The following is a 19,530-nucleotide window of genomic DNA, read 5'->3' as shown; positions in this document are numbered from 1 at the left end:
CCATCTTTCCTCCCTTCATCCTCAATCAACCATTGCCAAAATTTACAGCTTTGACTTTTTCCATTCTTCAAGAAATTTATAAAGACATGTTAAATTGAAGGATGAAGAAGAAGTAAAAAAAATTCAAAAAATTTGATTTACCAATGAGTTTTGACAAACTCTGAATTTCCTTCCAGGATTATCAGGGGTTCTTGATGTTTTCACACGAGATGGCAATAACAATCACATGGATAATTCGGTTGCAATTCATCTTGTCGCTTGAAAGAAAAAAATGAGGAAGAAGATGACATCAATCGATCTAGGGTTTTATTTAATAAGTAGTCGTATCTCACCCTTCTTATAATGTAAACCATGACAAATATATACAATGTCACGCAGGTGATGAATATTACAATGTAGAAGCCACGTAGATGCCACATCAGCCAAAACCTACGTTAGCCGATAATGTTGATTATTTGTGAACGACTAAAACAATTTAATTGGATAAATGAGTATATAAAAAAACAATATTACCCATATGTGAACATACGAAATACTTAATTACCTTAATAAGTCAAATTCCTCATATTCAAAGTCTCTATTGATTTTTAAATTGGATTCAAAATAACAATTCTAAGCAAATCTAATATACCTATCTCGAATTCGTATCAAAATAATATCAATCAAACGTAACTTGGACTCTATTAATTTGTTTTTTTTTTAATCTATACTATATGGGAGCTGATCCGTATACAATAATATTTTTCCATACACAACAATTCATGCTTTAAAATGTTATATAATACAATCATGTAAAGCATAATTTGTTGTGTATGGAAAAAAAATATTGTATACAAATCACTTTGGGTACTAAGATATTTTAGGTGTTGGTGTTGGTCATTAATTATGTGACATGATAATGAAATAGATTAGTTAAAATATCATAAAATAGGGTAAATTACACTAATGGCCCCTATGGTTTAGGGTAACTTATGTGTTTGGTCCTTAATTTATTTTTCTAACTCGGAATGTCCCTAATATTTGTATTTGTTATACGTTTGGTCCTGTCTTACATAAAAAGTCTATTTTTCTCTTGATTTTTTAATTCATTTAAATAAACACACCTCCAACCCTATCCCCTCACCTTACCTTATCTACCCTACCAGTTTTCCCTATTTAAATAATTATCTTTTTATGTAAGATAGGGACTAAATGCGTATCAAAAACAAACAATAGGGACCAAACGTGTAACAATAACAAACAGTAGGGACCTTCCGAGTTAAAAAATTAAGTTAGGGACCAAACGTGCAAATTACCCAAAACCATAGGACCATTCGTGTAATTTACTTCATAAAATAACGTCTATTGCCGTATCACATCATTACGTCGTTTTAGCCGAAGGAATCTGCCAAACTAATTGAGACTTTGAATTTTCTTGACACGGCAAATAGTTTATACTCGGTCCTAAAATATACATTATTCTTTTCCATTTAATTTAATTTTATAAGTTGTCTATCCAAATTTTCTTTTATCCATTAGTAGCTATACCCTAAATCCATACTCAACTTCTCTTTTCCTTATTAATAAATATTAAATGATATCTTGAGTTGGGTTTTTTTTATAGGAAATTGAACAAAAAAAAATGTCTAAACCGGTTCAACGAATTCCTACCTGAACCAACCCGGCCCACAAAAAAACCATGGCCGAACCTGACGGATGTAGTTCAATAGGTTAAAACAAAATGTTAGCCCTACAAAATTTACTTTTTAGTTTTTATTACAACCAATGTCTGTATGTAGTTAGTTTGTAAGACTGTGACTGTAATTGAGACTGATATTAATAGACAGTGATGAACTAGAAAAAGATGGGACTTTACTCGGTCTTGATCTCCTGTTTAAAATATCAGAACGCTCTAATTAACCAGTTTCATCCTATCATGTCCGATGTAACAAATAGGACTGTTCATTATTTAGATAAAACCGAATTGTCCAATTGGACAAATTGGATTGGACTATTTGGTTCGGATATTCGGATTTTTGGATTGGTTTTCAACAAAACCGAATTAATATTTTGGATTTCGGATTGGTTTTGGTTTGTAAAATATGAACCGAATAGCAATTTATTATTGATTTATTTTTAATATAACTATAACTATTTATTACTTTTATAATATATTTTTTCAAATAAGTTTAAAAAGTTTCATCTAATAAAAACCATTAATATGTATTTTCTCTTAAAAGTTCTTTATCTATAAAATATTAAACTATAATATATATTCTTAGTAGTTTATAAAATTTAAATCACAACTAAATATTTTTTTGTTTCTTCTATAAAAATTAGATAATATTATAATTATATGTCATTTTAAAATGTTTTAGTTTTTTAAAACCGAATTATAAAAACCGATCCAACCGAATTGTAATTGGATCGGATCGGATTTGAATTTAGTTTGGATTATTCGGATCCATATTTTGAAAACCGAAATCAATTTGGATTTACTTAATTGGATCAGACCGAACAGATCCATCCAAACGAACACCCCTAGTAACAAATACAGTTGAATTTTGTTCCCAATGGTTAATTCGTATACATGTGGAGTGAAATCAACGATATGACATATCATTACAAGCCAAAGGTTTTGGAGCCTTATGCAAATGTCACTGCGATATGAACATGTTTGGATTTTAATGCGGTAGCTACAACAAGACAATGCACGGGTGGACCCGAAAGAGATATGTCCCATGAGATTGACAACCATCAAATGAATGACAACCCTCACCACCCATAAAACCAACAACACCACCCACCAACCCAACCAAAAGAAAAGGACATTGACCATATGTAATTCTACTTTGACCCAATTGCTTATGAATCTGTTAACCTAATCCAACTGCTTGTTTCTTTAAATTGTATTCATTTGGAATTAATGAAGTGTCTAAATGTTAGTAAATGATCATTTTAGCCTTCTGTTAAGGAAAATCAAAGCATAAAAAAAGTTGGGGTTTGCATAAATAAGTGGAAATGTAATAGATACAAAGGCGGTGTAGGGATATTGAAACTTATGAAGACGATTGGAGTACATAAAGTCTGTTTTCTTTTTTAACTGAACCATCTAAATGTGAGTAAATGACCATTTTACCCTTATGTTTAGAAGATTAAGCAATAAAACCAGATGGAATTTGCATAAATAAGAGCTAGTTTAGGACATTAAAAGGGAAGATAATATATATTGAAACTTGTGAAGACGATCCATTCACAAAGTCTGTTTTGCTTTTGGCCCGAAGGAACAATCTGAGTATGAGTAAACGACCATTTTACCCTTATATTAGGAAGATTAAGCAAAAAATCCAGCTGGGATTTGCATACATAAGTGAAAATTTATGACATATATAAAAAGGAACAATATGTGATAATGGATTTTGAATACACAGAATTTGTTGTTGTTTTTGACGTCTGTCTGAATGTGAGTAAATGACCATTTTACCATTTCTGTTTGAAGGAAAAAGCAAGAAACCCACCTGGGGTTTGCATAAAAAAAAAGTGCAAGTTTATGCCAAAAATAAAAAGGCACAATATGTGAATGTGGATTTTGAAATTTATTACGACGGAATTTGTTGCTTTTTTCAGGGAATGAAACGATTTAACTTTTAATGTGAGTAAATGACCATTTTACCCTTCCGTTTAGAAGATAAAGCAAGAAACCAAGCTGGGATTTGTATAGATAAGTGCAAAACTTACGACATAAAAAGGCAGAATACGAATCTTGAGACTAATAACGCGTAATCAAGACTCCTTTCTCTTTTCATTTCAAAGAATTGCATAAGAAAACATAACAAATTTTATATCTACAAACCTCTTCTTTTCATTTGCTCATTAAAATCCGGATGTAATTGCAAAAAACTCCCTGATTCCCCTACCATCTTCCGCTTCCTAACATCTGTCCCCAAATTCTCAACTCCTTCACCTTCTGAATTCAAAGGAAAGAAACAAAACTCCTTTCCTTTAAGTCTACCAAAGTCAACATCATCTACACAAGTAGTCAACCCTTTTTCTTTTTCACTACTTGAAACAGGACCCAATCTTAGAGACAAGTCACATTCCACCAATTCGGGTCCAGATTCTTTTTTTGACCCTGACCCGTTACCATCATCAGTGTCTCTATCGAATGAAAACAATCTTTCAGAATGAGAAGGCTCACAGGCTGCCCGGGCTGCCCGGAAAACTGGTGTGCCAAGGATTATGCTGCCCGAGTTTTGGGGAGTAGTGTGAAATCCCATGTGGGGTGGTCGAGGTTGAAGATGAAAACCATGGTATAAAGGGTAAATTGAAGAGGTTTTATTCTCAAAGGGTACCATGTTTCTTGGAAAATTATCAAATGAGGGAGGATAAAAGGAGGAACCTGGAGGGGTAAAATTGGAATTCGGTCTTATATCCTTATTAGCTTCTGAATCTGGTCTTTGAACATTTGGTACGTTAAGATTTCGACCAGAATCTTGATTTCTTGAGCTTAGATAGCTTCTGGTGTTGCTGTTTCTTTGGCTTCTTGATGATCTTACTTGAACACAACCCAAATTAAGGGCAGCTGAACACAGAAATACCAAATTCGAATCAAATAAACTCAAATTCGACTTCCAAAATGAAAGAAAAACGAGATTTTATACAAAGAATGTGAAATGGGAGTACCTTCAACGCAAGCGGGTAAAAATTCGCCGTTTTCCATGGTGTCGTCTTTCCTAATTATCGTGTCAATGGCATCATTCAATCGATCCCACAACGTTTCCGGGTTTACGTATTCGGCCTAATTACGAAATTGGAGTTTAAAGATTGAAAAATATATATGTTTACAGGAAGAGAAAGAAGATGGGTACCTCGGAATTGGCTTTGGAGTACATAATTTCTTCAGATTTCAAGACAACCAAAGGGAGCTTCTCTTGCCATTCTCTGTTCTTTTTGGTACCAGGACTATGGTTTTCATGTACAACTCTGATCAAACACATGGTGTGCATTATTTCAAAACCCAATAAACAGTTGTGTACAAGAATCGAAGGTTTTGAAGAGATTGAGTGAGTCGAAGAAAGTTTACCTAAAAATCTGTTGAATGATGGAGCCTCTAATGGGTTGGTGTCGCTCACTGTGCCAAGATCTTCTCACACATTCAAATGGTCTAGGTCCAGGCCTTGGCATCTTCTTCAACAATCGGCGGAACAATAAAACAGAATTTGGGGGAAAATAGAGGAGTTGAAGCGAAAGATGAGTAAAATCTGTACATGGGTGTTAGAAATTAAACTGGATATGACCTCGAATTAACTATATAGAAGACAAAAAGACCATTAATTGCCATCTATGAGATAAAGATAGAGAGAGAGAGAGAGAGAAAGAAAGAGAGAGTGAAAGATGCTTCCCCTTTTGGACAATTAATGGGTGGTCAATAATTGAATCGAGAAACTAAAAAACATCAGAAATGTGATGAAAACCCCACCCTCAGAAACCCAGAGAAAGATTTTGAAAATGGTGGGGGTTGATGAATGCTGATGCAGAAGCAACCAAGATTCAATAGTATATGATGGGTTTATGAAGTGGGGAAGAATGGTCAGGCATATGGAAGGCAAGATCGAAGTCAGCTTTTTTTATATGGTTTGTCAATTCATCATGTTAATGGAAGAAGGAATCTCTCTCTCTTTATTTTTTTAATAATTTTCTTTCAATCAAACACAAACACTAAATTGATGTGTCTTGAAATATTATCTTAACATGTAAAACCAATCAAAGTGGTTCTTCAACTGAATATGGTACAATCATTGGTCCTACCTTTTTATTGTGCAATAATTTTTAGATGTTTTAAGGTTACAACCACTTCAATAAATTATTTATATATTTTATATACTATCTGTTATCTATAAAATTCTCTTTTTATAGATATTTGTTTTAAAAAAACTAGTTTTATCATTCAAAAATAAATATTATAAACCTAACTTGTTGTTCGTTTGTCTTATACTGTAAATTGTTATTACATATTTTCCCTGATATGATTTTTAAAACATAAAAAGGTTCAAATTCATAGCTTTATTTTTGTCGAATTTAGTAAATATTTATATTTAAATTATTTTTTTGGGTTAGATAAAATACTTTTGGTAACAAAGGAGCCTATTTTCTTGTCTATTTGACTATTTATCTTAATTGTGGAAATACATTTATTGTTTATCCCAATAAAGGTTCACGTCATCCATGAACGTCTCCCTCCAAATTGTCGATTGATATATGTAGATTACAATGTCCGATGAAGGTGGTATTGAGGATTTGACATTAAGGTCTTTTGTTGGGATAACATGATTTTTCTTAATTGGAAAGTATGATTTATTACCGATTTTGGACACATAGAGATCTAAAAATATCATAGTATTTTTGTAATATTCAATTGGGTAATCTTTTCTCAAAAGAGAGGTTTGTAACGACATATCACACGATCAATAAATGTCTAGCATCAATAACATTTAATAACTTCTTTTACTTTTTACAAAATTCTGGTTCAACTACAAACAAAGACGCTTGATTTTTTGCCTATTTTAATAAATGTCTGGCATGAATAACATTTAAGTAAAGTTATATCCTCCTAAATTACTTGATTTTTTTGCCTATTTTCCTATTAAAAACTATTCAAATTTCTTCGAACACAAAGGACACCTCCCTAAACCATAAACACTGCCACATAATGTGTTTTTGAACGAAAGTCTAGAGAATGATGTTACTGCTTGAACAAACCTCGACCCATTTCCACATTTTCCATGGGGTTTTCAATCTTTTCCTGTTTTAACATAATAAGAAACATAAGAAAAATCAGGTTTTCAAAGCTTGAAATTTGTTCACATAATTCAATATTCAACTATGGTTACCTTCAATAATAGCATGTTTTAACAATTAATTTCTTCATGTGGCTTCCCAGTTTCTTGAAGTACTTCAGTCCCACATATCATAAACAAACCCTAAATTTGAATCGATTTTTGGTTCTGTTCATCTAAAAAAGTTTTGTTTAAATCGATTTTAAAATCTGAATCATGGGTTTTATAGATTCATCTTAAAAGGTTTGTTTATGTTCATTTTACAGGTTGAAACGATTTTAAAATCTGAATATGTGTTTATGGATTCATCATAAAAGGTTTAAATTGCTTTTTAATCTTAAAAGCTCAACCAAAAAAAATCACGCACAAAGGTTTTTGGGTTTTTATTCATTTACAACGTTTCTAACATTTTCCATTGTGGGACCCACCTGCTTTTTTCACATCAATCAGCTAATTTAGCTGTTTGTTCGAGTGTGGAGCGGGAGCCACACCATCCCCAATTGAGTGAGGAAAAAATCGAAAATCCAAAAAACATTTTGGTTTTGGAATCTTTTTTTTAATAGATAAACAAATTTTTAATAGACTATATGTTAAAAACTATAAAAATTAACCAGCCATTAAGGTTTATGTCGTCTTGTATTATCTTTTAGTAACTGTTTTTTTGGTTAAATTTTAGTATATAATCAAATTAAAACACAAAAGTAATAGTTAGTTATAGGATTTAAGCTCATATGATTTTCATTTCTTGTTTCTTCATTTGATTTTTATTATTCGCCAACATAATGTTACATCACCTATCACGTCTTCATTTTCTCTCATACCAAATTAACATCCAAATAAAAATATTAAATAACATTAAAAACAAACGATAAAATAAATATTATAAAGTCCAATTTACCTTTTAATTAATTATAAACTAATGAAAGAATCGCCTACGACAACGTGAAGACCCAAGCTCCTCATATTCAGCCTTTGTGACACACATTGCATCAAAATCAGGACTAGAAGCCAATAGTGATCCCCCTCGCCACACCCCCAATATGGGACTACAAAATTAAATAAATAAATAAATTCATTAAAGGAAAAAAAAAATAAAAATTATTTAAAACTAGGGCGAAATATATAAAATCCACTATCTTTTGGCAACTTTTGTCGTTTAACCACTAAACTTTGACAAAATTCTAGTGCAACCACAGATCATAGCAGATCAAAGTGGTTGACAATTGACATAAAAAAATTTGTCAAACTTGGGTGACGAAAATAAAATATATATTGGTTAAACACAAAAATGGCCAAAATATAGTGGCTTTTATGTATTTTTTTCGTTAATAATAGTGAAAAAACTTGAAGAGAAACGATATTTTTACTCTTCTTGAGTTGTTATTTTCACTTGGTACACATCCGGAACAAGAGGTCGCAGCTCACTTTCTCTGTAAAATATAAACCATATTATATATATAAATTATAATAAGGCTTCGATAAACTTGAGATATAGATTTATAAATAAAAGGAAGAGGGAGGTGAAACTTACAGTCTTTTGGCAAAATTTGGAAATAACGTGCTTCCACCCGTTAAAATTATACTGTAAAACAAGTTTTTGGTTTCTTAGAGTGATGAAATGAAAAAAAGATAAATGCAATAAATAGTAATGTACTTTCATTTATTTTTTTATTATAGCATTCTATTTTCATTTCTTTGTATTATAGCATTGTAGTTTCAATTTTTTTTTCTTATTAAAGCATTGTAAGTAATACTACCTTTCATACAGCACAGGATGAAGATGAGGATGACATGAATTGACAGCCCTTACAATACATTCTGCCAATCCAGCTTGATTCATTCCTGTATCATATTCACAATTAAACAAAAAAATAATAATAATAAAACTCCAATTAATCTTCAGTATCCAAATGAAAACATACCCAAATCTGCTGGACGAAAGATCATTTCAGGGACAAGAAATCGCTCATTGCTCAAGCTGAATTCCTGTGTTTTCAATTACATAAAGGGTTGATCAAGTGGTTTAATTGAATAAAGGACTAATCTTTAAACAAAACGTAGAGATTTTTATACATTTTTGGTAAGATCGACTTTGTTTCTTTCTGTTGGTTTGCTTTTAACTTCTGTTTGATCGTCTTCTTCAGTTCCTTCGTGTGGGAGTTCACCATTTTCAGATAATGTAAGATGTCTTTGTGCTTCAACAGGGTCTTTCACGAATCCCTTTATGTGTGTGATTCCATCAGGAAGCACATATGTAGACCTAAAGTAATTGTCATTTCCACGTCTCCTGTAACGAAAAAACCCAAATCAACCAAAATCGAATCAAGATGGATAAACCCTAATTCAATTTTGCAGAACTTACCTAGCTATCTGCAAATCACGAGCGACATCTGTTGAAACAAAGCATAGTTTTTCTTTGACATCATCCATTAAGAAGGTTTCATCCATGACATTAATAGACCGATAGCTCACTAGTTCTTTTAAGTAATTCGTCAATGCCTTCCCGCCCAAATCCATCCTCTTCACGCCGTAATTCACAGTGAAGTTCTGGAAAACCGGGGCTACGTGAGTGAAACTGAACCCTACGTCCACCACTAGGCTACATTGCGCCTTCGACACGACGTCGTAAGGGCGTCTACTGGCCTCGTATAAGTGAACTAGAGACGGTGAATCGGAGACGAACAGTGATTGAAAATTGAACTCCTCGAAGACGATTTCGTCGGTGGCGCGTTGGATTGAAGGGAGGTTGAATAAGGGTTCGGTGAGGAGGAGTGACGAGGAGGAAGGTGTGACGTGTAGGAGAGAAGAGAAGATGTGTGACCAGATGGTCGATTGGAGGTCTTGGTTGATGAGGTAACCGCGGTCGAAGGGACGACGGAGAACGGCGGAGGTTAGGTCTTCCGTTGGAGACAGAAGTTGGTCCGCTAGCAGGAATTTCTTGGAGGAAAGCGGTCGAGCAGTGCAGTTTGGGACTACGGTTGTTGGATCACGCTCACCGCCGATACCTGCCTTAATTAGACCGCCACCGTTGTCGAGAACCACGACGTTCGAGGACATTTTCTTTTGCTCCGCCGGTATCGAGTGAAGCTGTAAAATGGCAGCACGCCATCACCGTCTTTGAAGCAGCGCACGTGCGTTTCACGTGAAAACGGGTCGTATAATTTCAGCGTAAAAAACTTAGACCTTGGTTGAGTATTTACCAATCTTCTAAATAACGTTAGCCATGACTTGGCGGCAATGTTAAGCCTCAAGTTTTTTCGAGGATTGGCGAGTCACGTCGTTTGTAAGACGTGACTTAAGGCGACAATTTTGTATATAATTCATATTTTTATATGTATTTTCTACTATTATTCATTTTTATATACATATATGAGTCGTGGCGGCGTTTTGGTAAAGCTTGGCGGCACATACAAGCATTGGAGTCATGGCGGAGCCATGGCGTGCTTTTTAGAACCTTGGTATTTACATAGGTTAAATCCACCAAAGGGCTTCTAGCCCAACAGTATCAGGCGGTACCCTCCTGCTTTGAGGTCGAGGGTTCAAGTCCCGTTGTGGACATAGGTGGAATTAGGGATGTTATTCGGGTCGTAACCAAACCGAACCAGCCCGAACTTGAATAAACCGAATAAGTATAATTATATGAACCGAAAACCGAACCAAATAAGCAATACGGGTTCGGTTCGGTTCAGGTATTATTCGATTCGGTTCGGTTCCGGCCCGAATAACCCAAATAACATGTACAAGATGATTAAGAAGCCGAATAACCCAAATAACATTTACAATGTGATTATAAATAATGTATTTTGTATGTCTTTTGTAGCTTATGATAAACACGGATAACACGGATCAACTATTTTTGATATATAAAAATGTAAAATCCAACCACCACTAAACATTAAACATCTAAAACACCCAAAAATCTATCTATAAGTATATAAGTTAAACATTAAACATTACGTGGGTATTTTGGGTAACGACCGATAGAACACAAGACCGAATAAGCAATCGTGCAAGTGGAAAAAAAAATGTGACTTTTCATATTCGGTTCGGTCATTTTGGACCGAATAAGCCCTTATTCGGGTAACTCGGTCCGAATAACCCGAAAACCAAATAAGCCTTATATAGATACTCGAAAACCGAATCGAATTGCTTATTCGGGTCTAATTCGGTTCGGTTTTCGGTTCGGTTCGGGTTTTCGGGCCAAATTATCATCCGTAAGTGGAATTAGGTATTAGTTTAAGAATAAATTATATATTTGTATTTGTGGGTTAAAAAAAACATAGGTTAAATCCATAATTTTGCCCATTTTAATTGAACAAAATATATTTTACTCACGTGAAAACGGGTAGCATTATCTGATCTTGATAGGAACTGGCTTGAGTCTCCTTTTAATCTAAATGAAAAAAAGAAGCCATTTGGATATGTGGCAATGAAAAAGCGTCAGGGCCCGATGGATTCACGTTTAAGTTTCTAAAACATTGTTGGCATATCATACAAGACGATATTATGTGTTTTGGTAAACACTTCGAGTCTTATGGATGCCTCTCTAGAGGAAGCAATTCCTCGTTTATTACGCTCATCCCCAAGGTGAAAGACTCCCTCACTCTTAGTGATTATTGTCCCATTAGCCTCATCGGGTGCATTTGTAAATTTATCGCCAAGGCCTTATCTTCTAGAATCAAGAGAGTTATCGGGGCGGTTATTGATGAAGTTCAAACCGCATACATCGAAGGGCGTAACATTCTTGACGGACCCATGATAATAAATGAGTTGTGCACCTGGTCCAAAAAGAATAAAAAGAAGATGTTTCTTTTCAAGGTGGATTTTGACAAAGTTTTTGATTCCATAAATTGGAACTATCTTGAATCTGGCATGGAACAAATGGGCTTTGGGGACAAATAGATATTCTAGATTAAAGGTTGCCTCGCCTCTTCCATAGTTTTAGTTCTCATCAATGATCCAGTGACAAAGGAATTCCCTATTACTAAAGGTGTGCGTTAAGGAGATCCACTTTCGCCTTTCCTTTTCATTATTGCGATGGAAGGCCTTAATGTTGTCATGAAATCCGCAAGAAAGGAGTCTCTTTTCCATGGGGTCAAAATATAGAACACTAATATTTCATAAGGATTGCCACAGGAAAGCTGGTTGCTTTGTACACAGACAAATAAACTGTATAAACTCCTGCAACAACTTCTTACAGAGATAATACATACACATTTATACATGATGAAACATCACTACAAATGCTTCTTGAATTGTTGCAGCTTTTGGAGCCAAATGTAACTGCCCTAACAGTAGCGATAACTGCCTTCCTAACCATGTTAATTACTAAATTAACCCTAGCTAATAAATACTAATATAAGTAACATATAAAAGAGTAGATTACCATTTTAACAATCTTTAACCCGAATGATCCTATGAAGGTCATCCACAATTGTTCTGTTACAAATAAAAGGAGTTATGTGCATAAATGCTTTTATTTGAAGTTTGTATTGAGGACTTATTACATCAATTTTCCTCATAAAGAAGGGCCACTGAACAAAAATATTTCATGGCAAGTTGAATTGGTTTAATCAAGAACAGCAGTGGAAAGAGGCGGCTGTAGGGAAGCAGAGAGGGGGGGGGGGTTGCATTTAATGGGATCGGAGAAATGGAGAAGAACAAGATCGCATATATGGACACCCAAAACTCAAATGTATCGAGGAGTTCAAAGATTTGGAACTTCCATCTTCATGAGAAAATCCCACATCTACATTGATGTTTTAATCACGGATCCTCAGCAAGAACACATGTAGGAAAAGATAGACAAAAAGATGGGCATTTTAGTCATTTCATACGTTCTTAACGGTAGGGTATTGATGCTAACTAGGATAAGGACAAAATCTAAACTTAAGGAACGAATTACGGAATCGTTAGGAATAAAATTTTTGGATTGCGAATGCAGCCCTTTATCAAATCGCATGGACCATTTCAGTTATTCACTCAAATAATAATAATAATATAATAATAAGAGTAAACTACAACATTAATCCTTATGGTTTGGTCAAATTCGTAGTTTTGGTCTCTATTCAAAAAAAATTAATAAGTTGGTTTTTGAAAATTACAAAGATTGTCCCTTGGCCCTTTTTCAATTTTTTTACCAAATTATAATTTTTAAGAATATAATATAAATTATGGACTCTCTCTCTCTCTCTCTCTCTCTCATTAAAGACAATACACAATTTCACACATGCAAACACCCTAATTAAAAGACAAAATTGCAAGAATGGTTCTTGTAGTTAGGTCGAAATTGTCATTTTAGGCCAAAAAAGTTTGGACTAGCACTCATGGTCCAAAGGTTTTCATTTTATCCCGACTTTGGTTCAATTTACTTTATTTTTTTTGTAATGACAATTTTACCATTAGTTTTTGTTTTTTTTAGTTTTTTTATTTATTTAAATACTTTTATATTTAAAAGAAAAATAAAAAGAAAATACATCTCTCTCTCTCTCCCTCTCTCTCTCTCTCTTTCTCTCCACCGTCTTTTAATTCAAATACCCCCAATTCCATGACTAGGAACACCATCAAACCATGCAGAAAGCGTACTCGAAACATCCTGATCATGAATTTCACCCAACCCCAAATCCGGAAATTTGTGCCCAAAAACCTTAAATGCACACCTCTTGACAAGTCATAATGAACCCGTTGCTCCCACGAGTATAATGATGGTCAATCAAAGAATCCCACGTTGTATTAAATCCCTCGTCAGCTCAGGTGGTAGAAACAAAACACAAAACACTCAGAGACATTTACAACAAACTCCATGACTTGAGATTTCAGAACCGATACCCAACATTGGTGACCAAACTCCTAACAGACAACCCGTAAGCAAACGGGGTTCATATTGTAAACTTTCAACAAGAGACTTCTGATGCACAATTAATACTCCTAACAAACTTTTACTGTCCAAATTTTCTAAACCAGTTGGTCATTGAGTTTCCCGACTCCCAACAATGCACTAACACCCAAACATACCAATAAGACTAACAATCCAAGACCTAAAAGTCTCGATCAAATGACTACCAGGTCCCACCCATATGAGTCATACAACCATTGGTTCACTATACAACGTGACACCTTCTAACTACTAAAAGGATAAGCTCATGGTACTACGCCGATCTTGCATCATCACTGGCCTGAAAACTCGCAACCAACACTACATGGGCCTAAAGATACACAACCATCAACCCACCGACTTGCAGGAACCCAATAAACATCCCTCTCAATACTAACCAAACACCACATGAGCCATACCCTTCTATAACACACAATTCCTTTCACAGAACAGGCTGCTACGAACGCAAAATCAGACGAAATCATGGTCACACACAACTAGAGAATGAGATAGGTTGTTGTACTCTTGTTCCAACTCAAAGGCTATAACCCAAATAAGAACCACGTTTATAATTTGAACCAAGTGCTCCTTTGATATCTTGTCCTCCCCACAATATCTAATGAACTTACCACAATACACACCCTCAAGAGAACCCAAAACCAACCTTATATCTACTGCATTCCTTCTTCCTCACAAGCTTACCCAAAGGGTGAAGTACTGTACCAGTAGATCTAACGAAATGACGAACCTCAATCGTTAACAGAAACATCGTCATAAGTTACTGAAACAAGGCCCTACCCCTTGACCGAAATTGAATAGATTCCACCAATACGTAATTAGCTCGATAAAACTTCTAAGTTTATCCAGAAATGCTGCTGAAACCCTGGTCGGATCAATTCAAATACCAACATTACCTCCTTTCACAAGGACTAAACTTTGCCTCCTTAAGGCCCAAAGCCTTACAGAATTGACTTCCGGCCCGCGACCCAGAGATGGAAGGAAACCGGATGTTACAAAATTTTTGTTTTTTTTTAAATCATATATATTTAAAAAAATAAAGATAATCGGTCTTCTTCTTCCATCGCTCTCTACCTCTTTATCTCTCTCTCACTGAATACAATCACTCTGTCACCGAATACAATTAATACACAAAGACATACGCCTCTCACTTCTTCCTAATTAATCTCCATATCCTCTCCGATCGTCAGTGATCTATCGTCGGCCAATCTTATTGTTTCCATTCACTTATGACCATCTCGACCATCTCGATACTGCATTCTCATTTACTTCTTATTTCTCGATTCTCTTTTTTGGTTGGGTAAATAAAACCCCTAAATAATCTTCGGTTGAACATGAAAACGAAAATGGTGAAACCCATTTGGGATCTAACCTTAGCTAAGAAAATGGAGTTGGAAGTGAAGGGAAGAAAAAAACTGATATGAAGCTAACAAGAACTCGACAGGAAAGAACTAGGGAAGGATGATGAAGAAGGGAAGGACGAGGAAGATGATGTAGAGGGAAAGAAATCATCGGAGCTTCACTACCAAGCACCTTTGCCACCCACCTCCATCACCCACCCACCTGAGTGAGAAATTGTCGATGCATTTTTCCTATCAAACTCTGATAGCGACTTTAGATCGAGAGGTATCCGATCAGGCGACCTTAAACCCACAACCACTAATTGATATCACCATTACTGACAACCATCATCGCCTGTTACCACCCCTGTGTGCTACCAAACATTATCGATGGTGACCAATGTCCGTTACCATCACTTCGCTACCACCATTGTCTCCTTCACACTCACCGGTTTTTGCCCCTTTTTGATTGATAAAACTTCTTGATCTTCAAAATACCCATTTGATTTGAGATTAATTAGTGGTACCCATGTGAATTGGACTCATATTAACAATACCCATTTGAGTTTAGATCAAATTACCGATGATCATGTGAAATTGAACTCAAATTAGCGGCGCCCATGTGAAATTGAGATCGAGTAGTGGATATTTGGGTGGATTATTTTGAGACTTACACTTTCAGGTTAACTAAGTGTATGCGAGATACGTGACGAGATACATGAATACCAAAGAATGTTCCCCAATCGTGGAAATTGAATTTTATTGTAGTATTTATAGTCACCATTTCTGTAGCAACTCCATATGCATCAACTCAAGCATTGATGATAGAGATAGGTGTGGGTTGGTGATTGATTCCATTTCTTTCAAAGTTTTTTTTTTCTAGGTTGAATTTAATGGAGATGAAGAACGAAGGAGGAAGAAGAGTGGGTTAAATAGAGAGAAGAGCCATGTTCTTATGTTGGAAGAAGGGCAATATAGTCTTCTCATATTATATTTAACAAACTAACGATGTTAGTTATAAGGACCATTTATGTGCAAGGTTTGCTCAGCAGGGGCCATCCATGCAAAAAAAGGTTTCATAAGGACTATTTTAAAGATAAAATGAAAAGGTTAAGGACCATTTGTGAAATTTCGTCTAATAATTGTTGGTTTTTTATTAAAAAATCTAATTGTAGTGATAAATTCGAGTGATTAACAACAAAATCATTTTATAAATTTGAATAAACTAAAACCACTTTACCCACCAATGATTATTTTGTAAGACTTAGAAAGATTAAACAACCATAGAAAAGAAAAGATTACAACATTTGAACACTTTGATTCTTATAGGAGATGGAAGTTGATGAAGAATATAGAGTAGAACTCCATCTTAGTTAGAAACACAAACAATTCTTCAACCTGATATATGCATGCTTCTTTAGAACATCTCATTTCTTATCATTTGTTCTTTTACATCTCCTTGGTTCTGTATCTATTTCCTTCCATATACCATTTGGAAAGAGTTCCATCCAAGTCATGCTACATGTTTAACATATCAATCAATGGCGTTTGCAGTTTTTTCTTAAAAATTGTTGTACAACAAAATTTGGCAATCTAATTATTTGAATGTCTTTGATTTCCACCTCATATGTGTTTAGTTTGTCGGTACTTTTACCAAGACATTTAGTGTTAACCGCTCAAATGAAAGGGCATCCATTTTAGCGAGGGTCTTAGCGTGTTTATTTTTGGTTGGAGAGATTTTTTGTATTATGAATATTTTGAATCCTTTTGCCAATCACTTAGACTACATTTAAATATTGTTGAATTTGTGTCTCTTTGGCTTTATAGGTTCCTATTATTTGATTGCCTACTCACATGGAGTCTCCAAATGTTTTTAGAGGTTCTATGCCCATTTCTTTTGCTAATCATAGTCCTACAAGTGTGACTTTGTATGCGGTGTCATTATTTGTCGTGTTGAAGTTAAATTGGAGGGCATATGTGATTTTGGCTGCTTTTAGACTTGTGAGGACTAATCCAACTCTTTGTGACTTCTCAAATTTTGAGTCAAAGAGTATAACAAAATTTGGCATCGTTGGGACCAAATAACATAACAAAGAGGATATATCTGTAAGGAACAATCCAAAGTCCCGATAAGAGACATCGGGAAAAATGGTGGCCGGTGATTCAGAAAAGAACCAAAAGTTAAATCAAACCAAAGAATTTGATGGATTCCTTTGTTTGTATGTGATCAAAGAAACCCAATTCATGGTGTCACCGCAAGAACAAGTGGTCGAAGGAGGGTGAGGGCGGTGACCGGAGTAATGCTTAAAAGAAGGGAACGGGTAATATAGGGGAACAAGTTTAAATGTTTTTATTTTTAATTAAAAATAGCTAAGGAAAATGTAAAGCAAATTAAAAAGGGTACGAGAGTCTTTTGAAAACCATGTTCATGATAATAGACAAAATTTCACAAACCATGTTCATGAAAAATAGACAAAATTTCACAAATGCTCCTTAAGGTTTCCCGTTTGTCCTTAAAATGGTCATTATGAAACTTTTTTCCCATGGATGGTTCATATGAAGAAAACCTTGCACATAAATAATCCTTATGACTATCTTTATTAACAGATTCTGTTAAGTTTTGTTAAATGACATAAATCCATTTTGATTTTATTTTTTTAATTCTTTATATAAAAAACAAAATATATTCAAGAAAATACACATATTCAACTATTCAAGAGCACATTCCCATCACCACCTACCGAAATGACTTTTCCGATAACAACTACACCTGGCACCACACCACTTGCCATAGAAACAGTAACCATTACCCACAACCATCACCATTAACCACTACCACAACACTTGTTCTTAGAACTTGAATTCTAGTTTCAAATAGAACCCATAACCCATTATCTGATTTGGAGATGGTGGATCATCATCTATGACTTCAACACCAATCCAAACCTTTCCATCAATGTTAATTTCACATGTAACAGGAATCGCCATATCGAATCGCCATATCCATCTATTATTACTCACTTGGGTAAAAAACGTAGCTTCAAGAAACTAACATGCCAAAAGCCTAAAATTAAATTGCTAAAGTTACAAATTTGATAACATTGTCATGAAATTGGCAAGATTGCTACCAGAAAAAGTGTTAAGAAGATATTGTGAATCGATACCTTTATATAACAGGGCTTGGATGATTGTATCTAAAATCGAATAAGGAAGATGCAGAGGAGAGAAGTCATCGGAGCTCCACTACCAAAGCACCTCCGCCACCCACCTGAGTGAGAAATCGTCGATACATTTTCCGATCAAACTCCGATAACGACTTGAGAGAGAGAGAGAGAGAGAGAGAGAGAGAGAGAGAGAGCATATTTATGCAAAAATCAAAGGGTATTTTTCTCATTTAATAAAATTTATCAAAACATGTTAACATAGTTAGTAATAAAGATCATTTGTATGCAATGTTTGCTCCATAAGACTATCCATAGGAAAAAAGTTTAAGAGAAACCATTTTAAGCTCAGACGAAAAACCTTAAGACCATCTCCAATGGGAGTTCAATGGAGGGTTTAATGGGGAGTTTAATCTCATTAAACCCAAAATCCCCATTATAGGAAAATAACTAGGATTCAATGGAATGGGGAGTTCAATCCCCATTGAACTCTATATTCTCTCTCCTCACACACACACACACACATATATATATATATATATATATATATATATATATATATATATATATATTATTTTTTATTTTTTTATTTTAAATTAATGTTAATTTTAATTGTAGTTTTTAATTTTTAATTTCATGCTAATTAATTTTTTTTAAAATAACAATAAAGAAAATGAAAATGATAAATGATGTGACAATCCATTAAATTGTATGAAGTTTAATGGAGTGTAGAGTTTAATGGATAAAGTTGTATAGTAAGTAGAATTTAGATGTGTCAATCCATTGAACTCATAAGAGTTCAATGCATTGGAGATGGTCTAAGGATCATATGTGAAATTTTTTCTGAAAAATAATTATATGAGATGGAATTTATGGCTTTTTAAAACCAGACGGACCATTTATGTAATTATGTCATCAAATAATAAAGGGAGATGCTAATAATGTAAAGACGTTGTCGTTTTCAACATTTTAAATTTTAAATCTATATACATCATTTTTTTTCGCAACTATAAAATGCCCCATTAGTCGTTCACTCGCAATCACACATCCCAAAAATTCCTCTGACAACTCATTACGACGTCGCTCGGCGTTCGAATTCCCTCCGGCACCATTTCATACGCAGTTTACTCCGATCTTCGTTAGTTCGAAGACGACTCTCCATCTTTCTCATACATCCGACGACGATTTTGATTCCCATTTCAAACCCCCTCAGTTAACGCCGTTCAAATTGCCTCCAACACCGTCTTGATAGTCCCTTCACTCCAATCTCGTTGGTCCGAAGCCGGCCTCTCGATTACATTATTCGCTTGTCGGACACTTCC

At 34.6% G+C, this 19,530-nt stretch overlaps 2 protein-coding genes across 5 annotated transcripts; both read right to left on the bottom strand.

Annotated features, from left to right (window-relative positions):
* Positions 1–3,759: 3,759 nt before the first annotated feature.
* On the bottom strand, positions 3,760–5,644 carry LOC111881869 (uncharacterized). Its single transcript, XM_023878254.3, has 4 exons — positions 5,063–5,644; positions 4,848–4,962; positions 4,663–4,777; positions 3,760–4,561 (listed from the first exon to the last, which is right to left on the bottom strand). Exons 1-4 carry the CDS (start codon positions 5,161–5,163, stop codon positions 3,825–3,827), a joined length of 1,068 nt encoding a protein of 355 aa, XP_023734022.1. The 5' UTR covers positions 5,164–5,644; the 3' UTR covers positions 3,760–3,824.
* Positions 5,645–6,404: 760 nt separating this feature from the next.
* LOC111881879 (actin-related protein 6) lies at positions 6,405–9,944 on the bottom strand. Of its 4 annotated transcripts, none has more exons than XR_006192647.2 (9): positions 9,178–9,944; positions 8,889–9,102; positions 8,738–8,801; positions 8,573–8,657; positions 8,347–8,397; positions 8,183–8,245; positions 7,714–7,861; positions 6,870–6,991; positions 6,405–6,781 (listed from the first exon to the last, which is right to left on the bottom strand). XR_006192647.2 is itself a non-coding variant. In XM_023878262.3 (8 exons), the coding sequence occupies exons 1-7, from the start codon at positions 9,870–9,872 to the stop codon at positions 7,732–7,734; spliced, it is 1,302 nt and encodes a 433-aa protein (XP_023734030.1). In that variant the 5' UTR covers positions 9,873–9,944; the 3' UTR covers positions 6,405–6,781; positions 7,714–7,731. The 4 variants fall into 4 exon arrangements, 2 of the variants coding, with proteins under 2 accessions (XP_023734030.1, XP_052627469.1); XR_006192648.2 differs by having other exon boundaries at positions 6,870–6,931; XM_023878262.3 differs by lacking the exon at positions 6,870–6,991.
* Positions 9,945–19,530: the final 9,586 nt, after the last annotated feature.

This window comes from Lactuca sativa, chromosome 5, assembly GCF_002870075.4.
Source record: "Lactuca sativa cultivar Salinas chromosome 5, Lsat_Salinas_v11, whole genome shotgun sequence".
Classification (NCBI taxonomy): Eukaryota; Viridiplantae; Streptophyta; class Magnoliopsida; order Asterales; family Asteraceae; genus Lactuca; species Lactuca sativa.
Note: the sequence above shows the minus strand (reverse complement) of the source record. Positions and strands in the feature narration are given on the sequence as shown.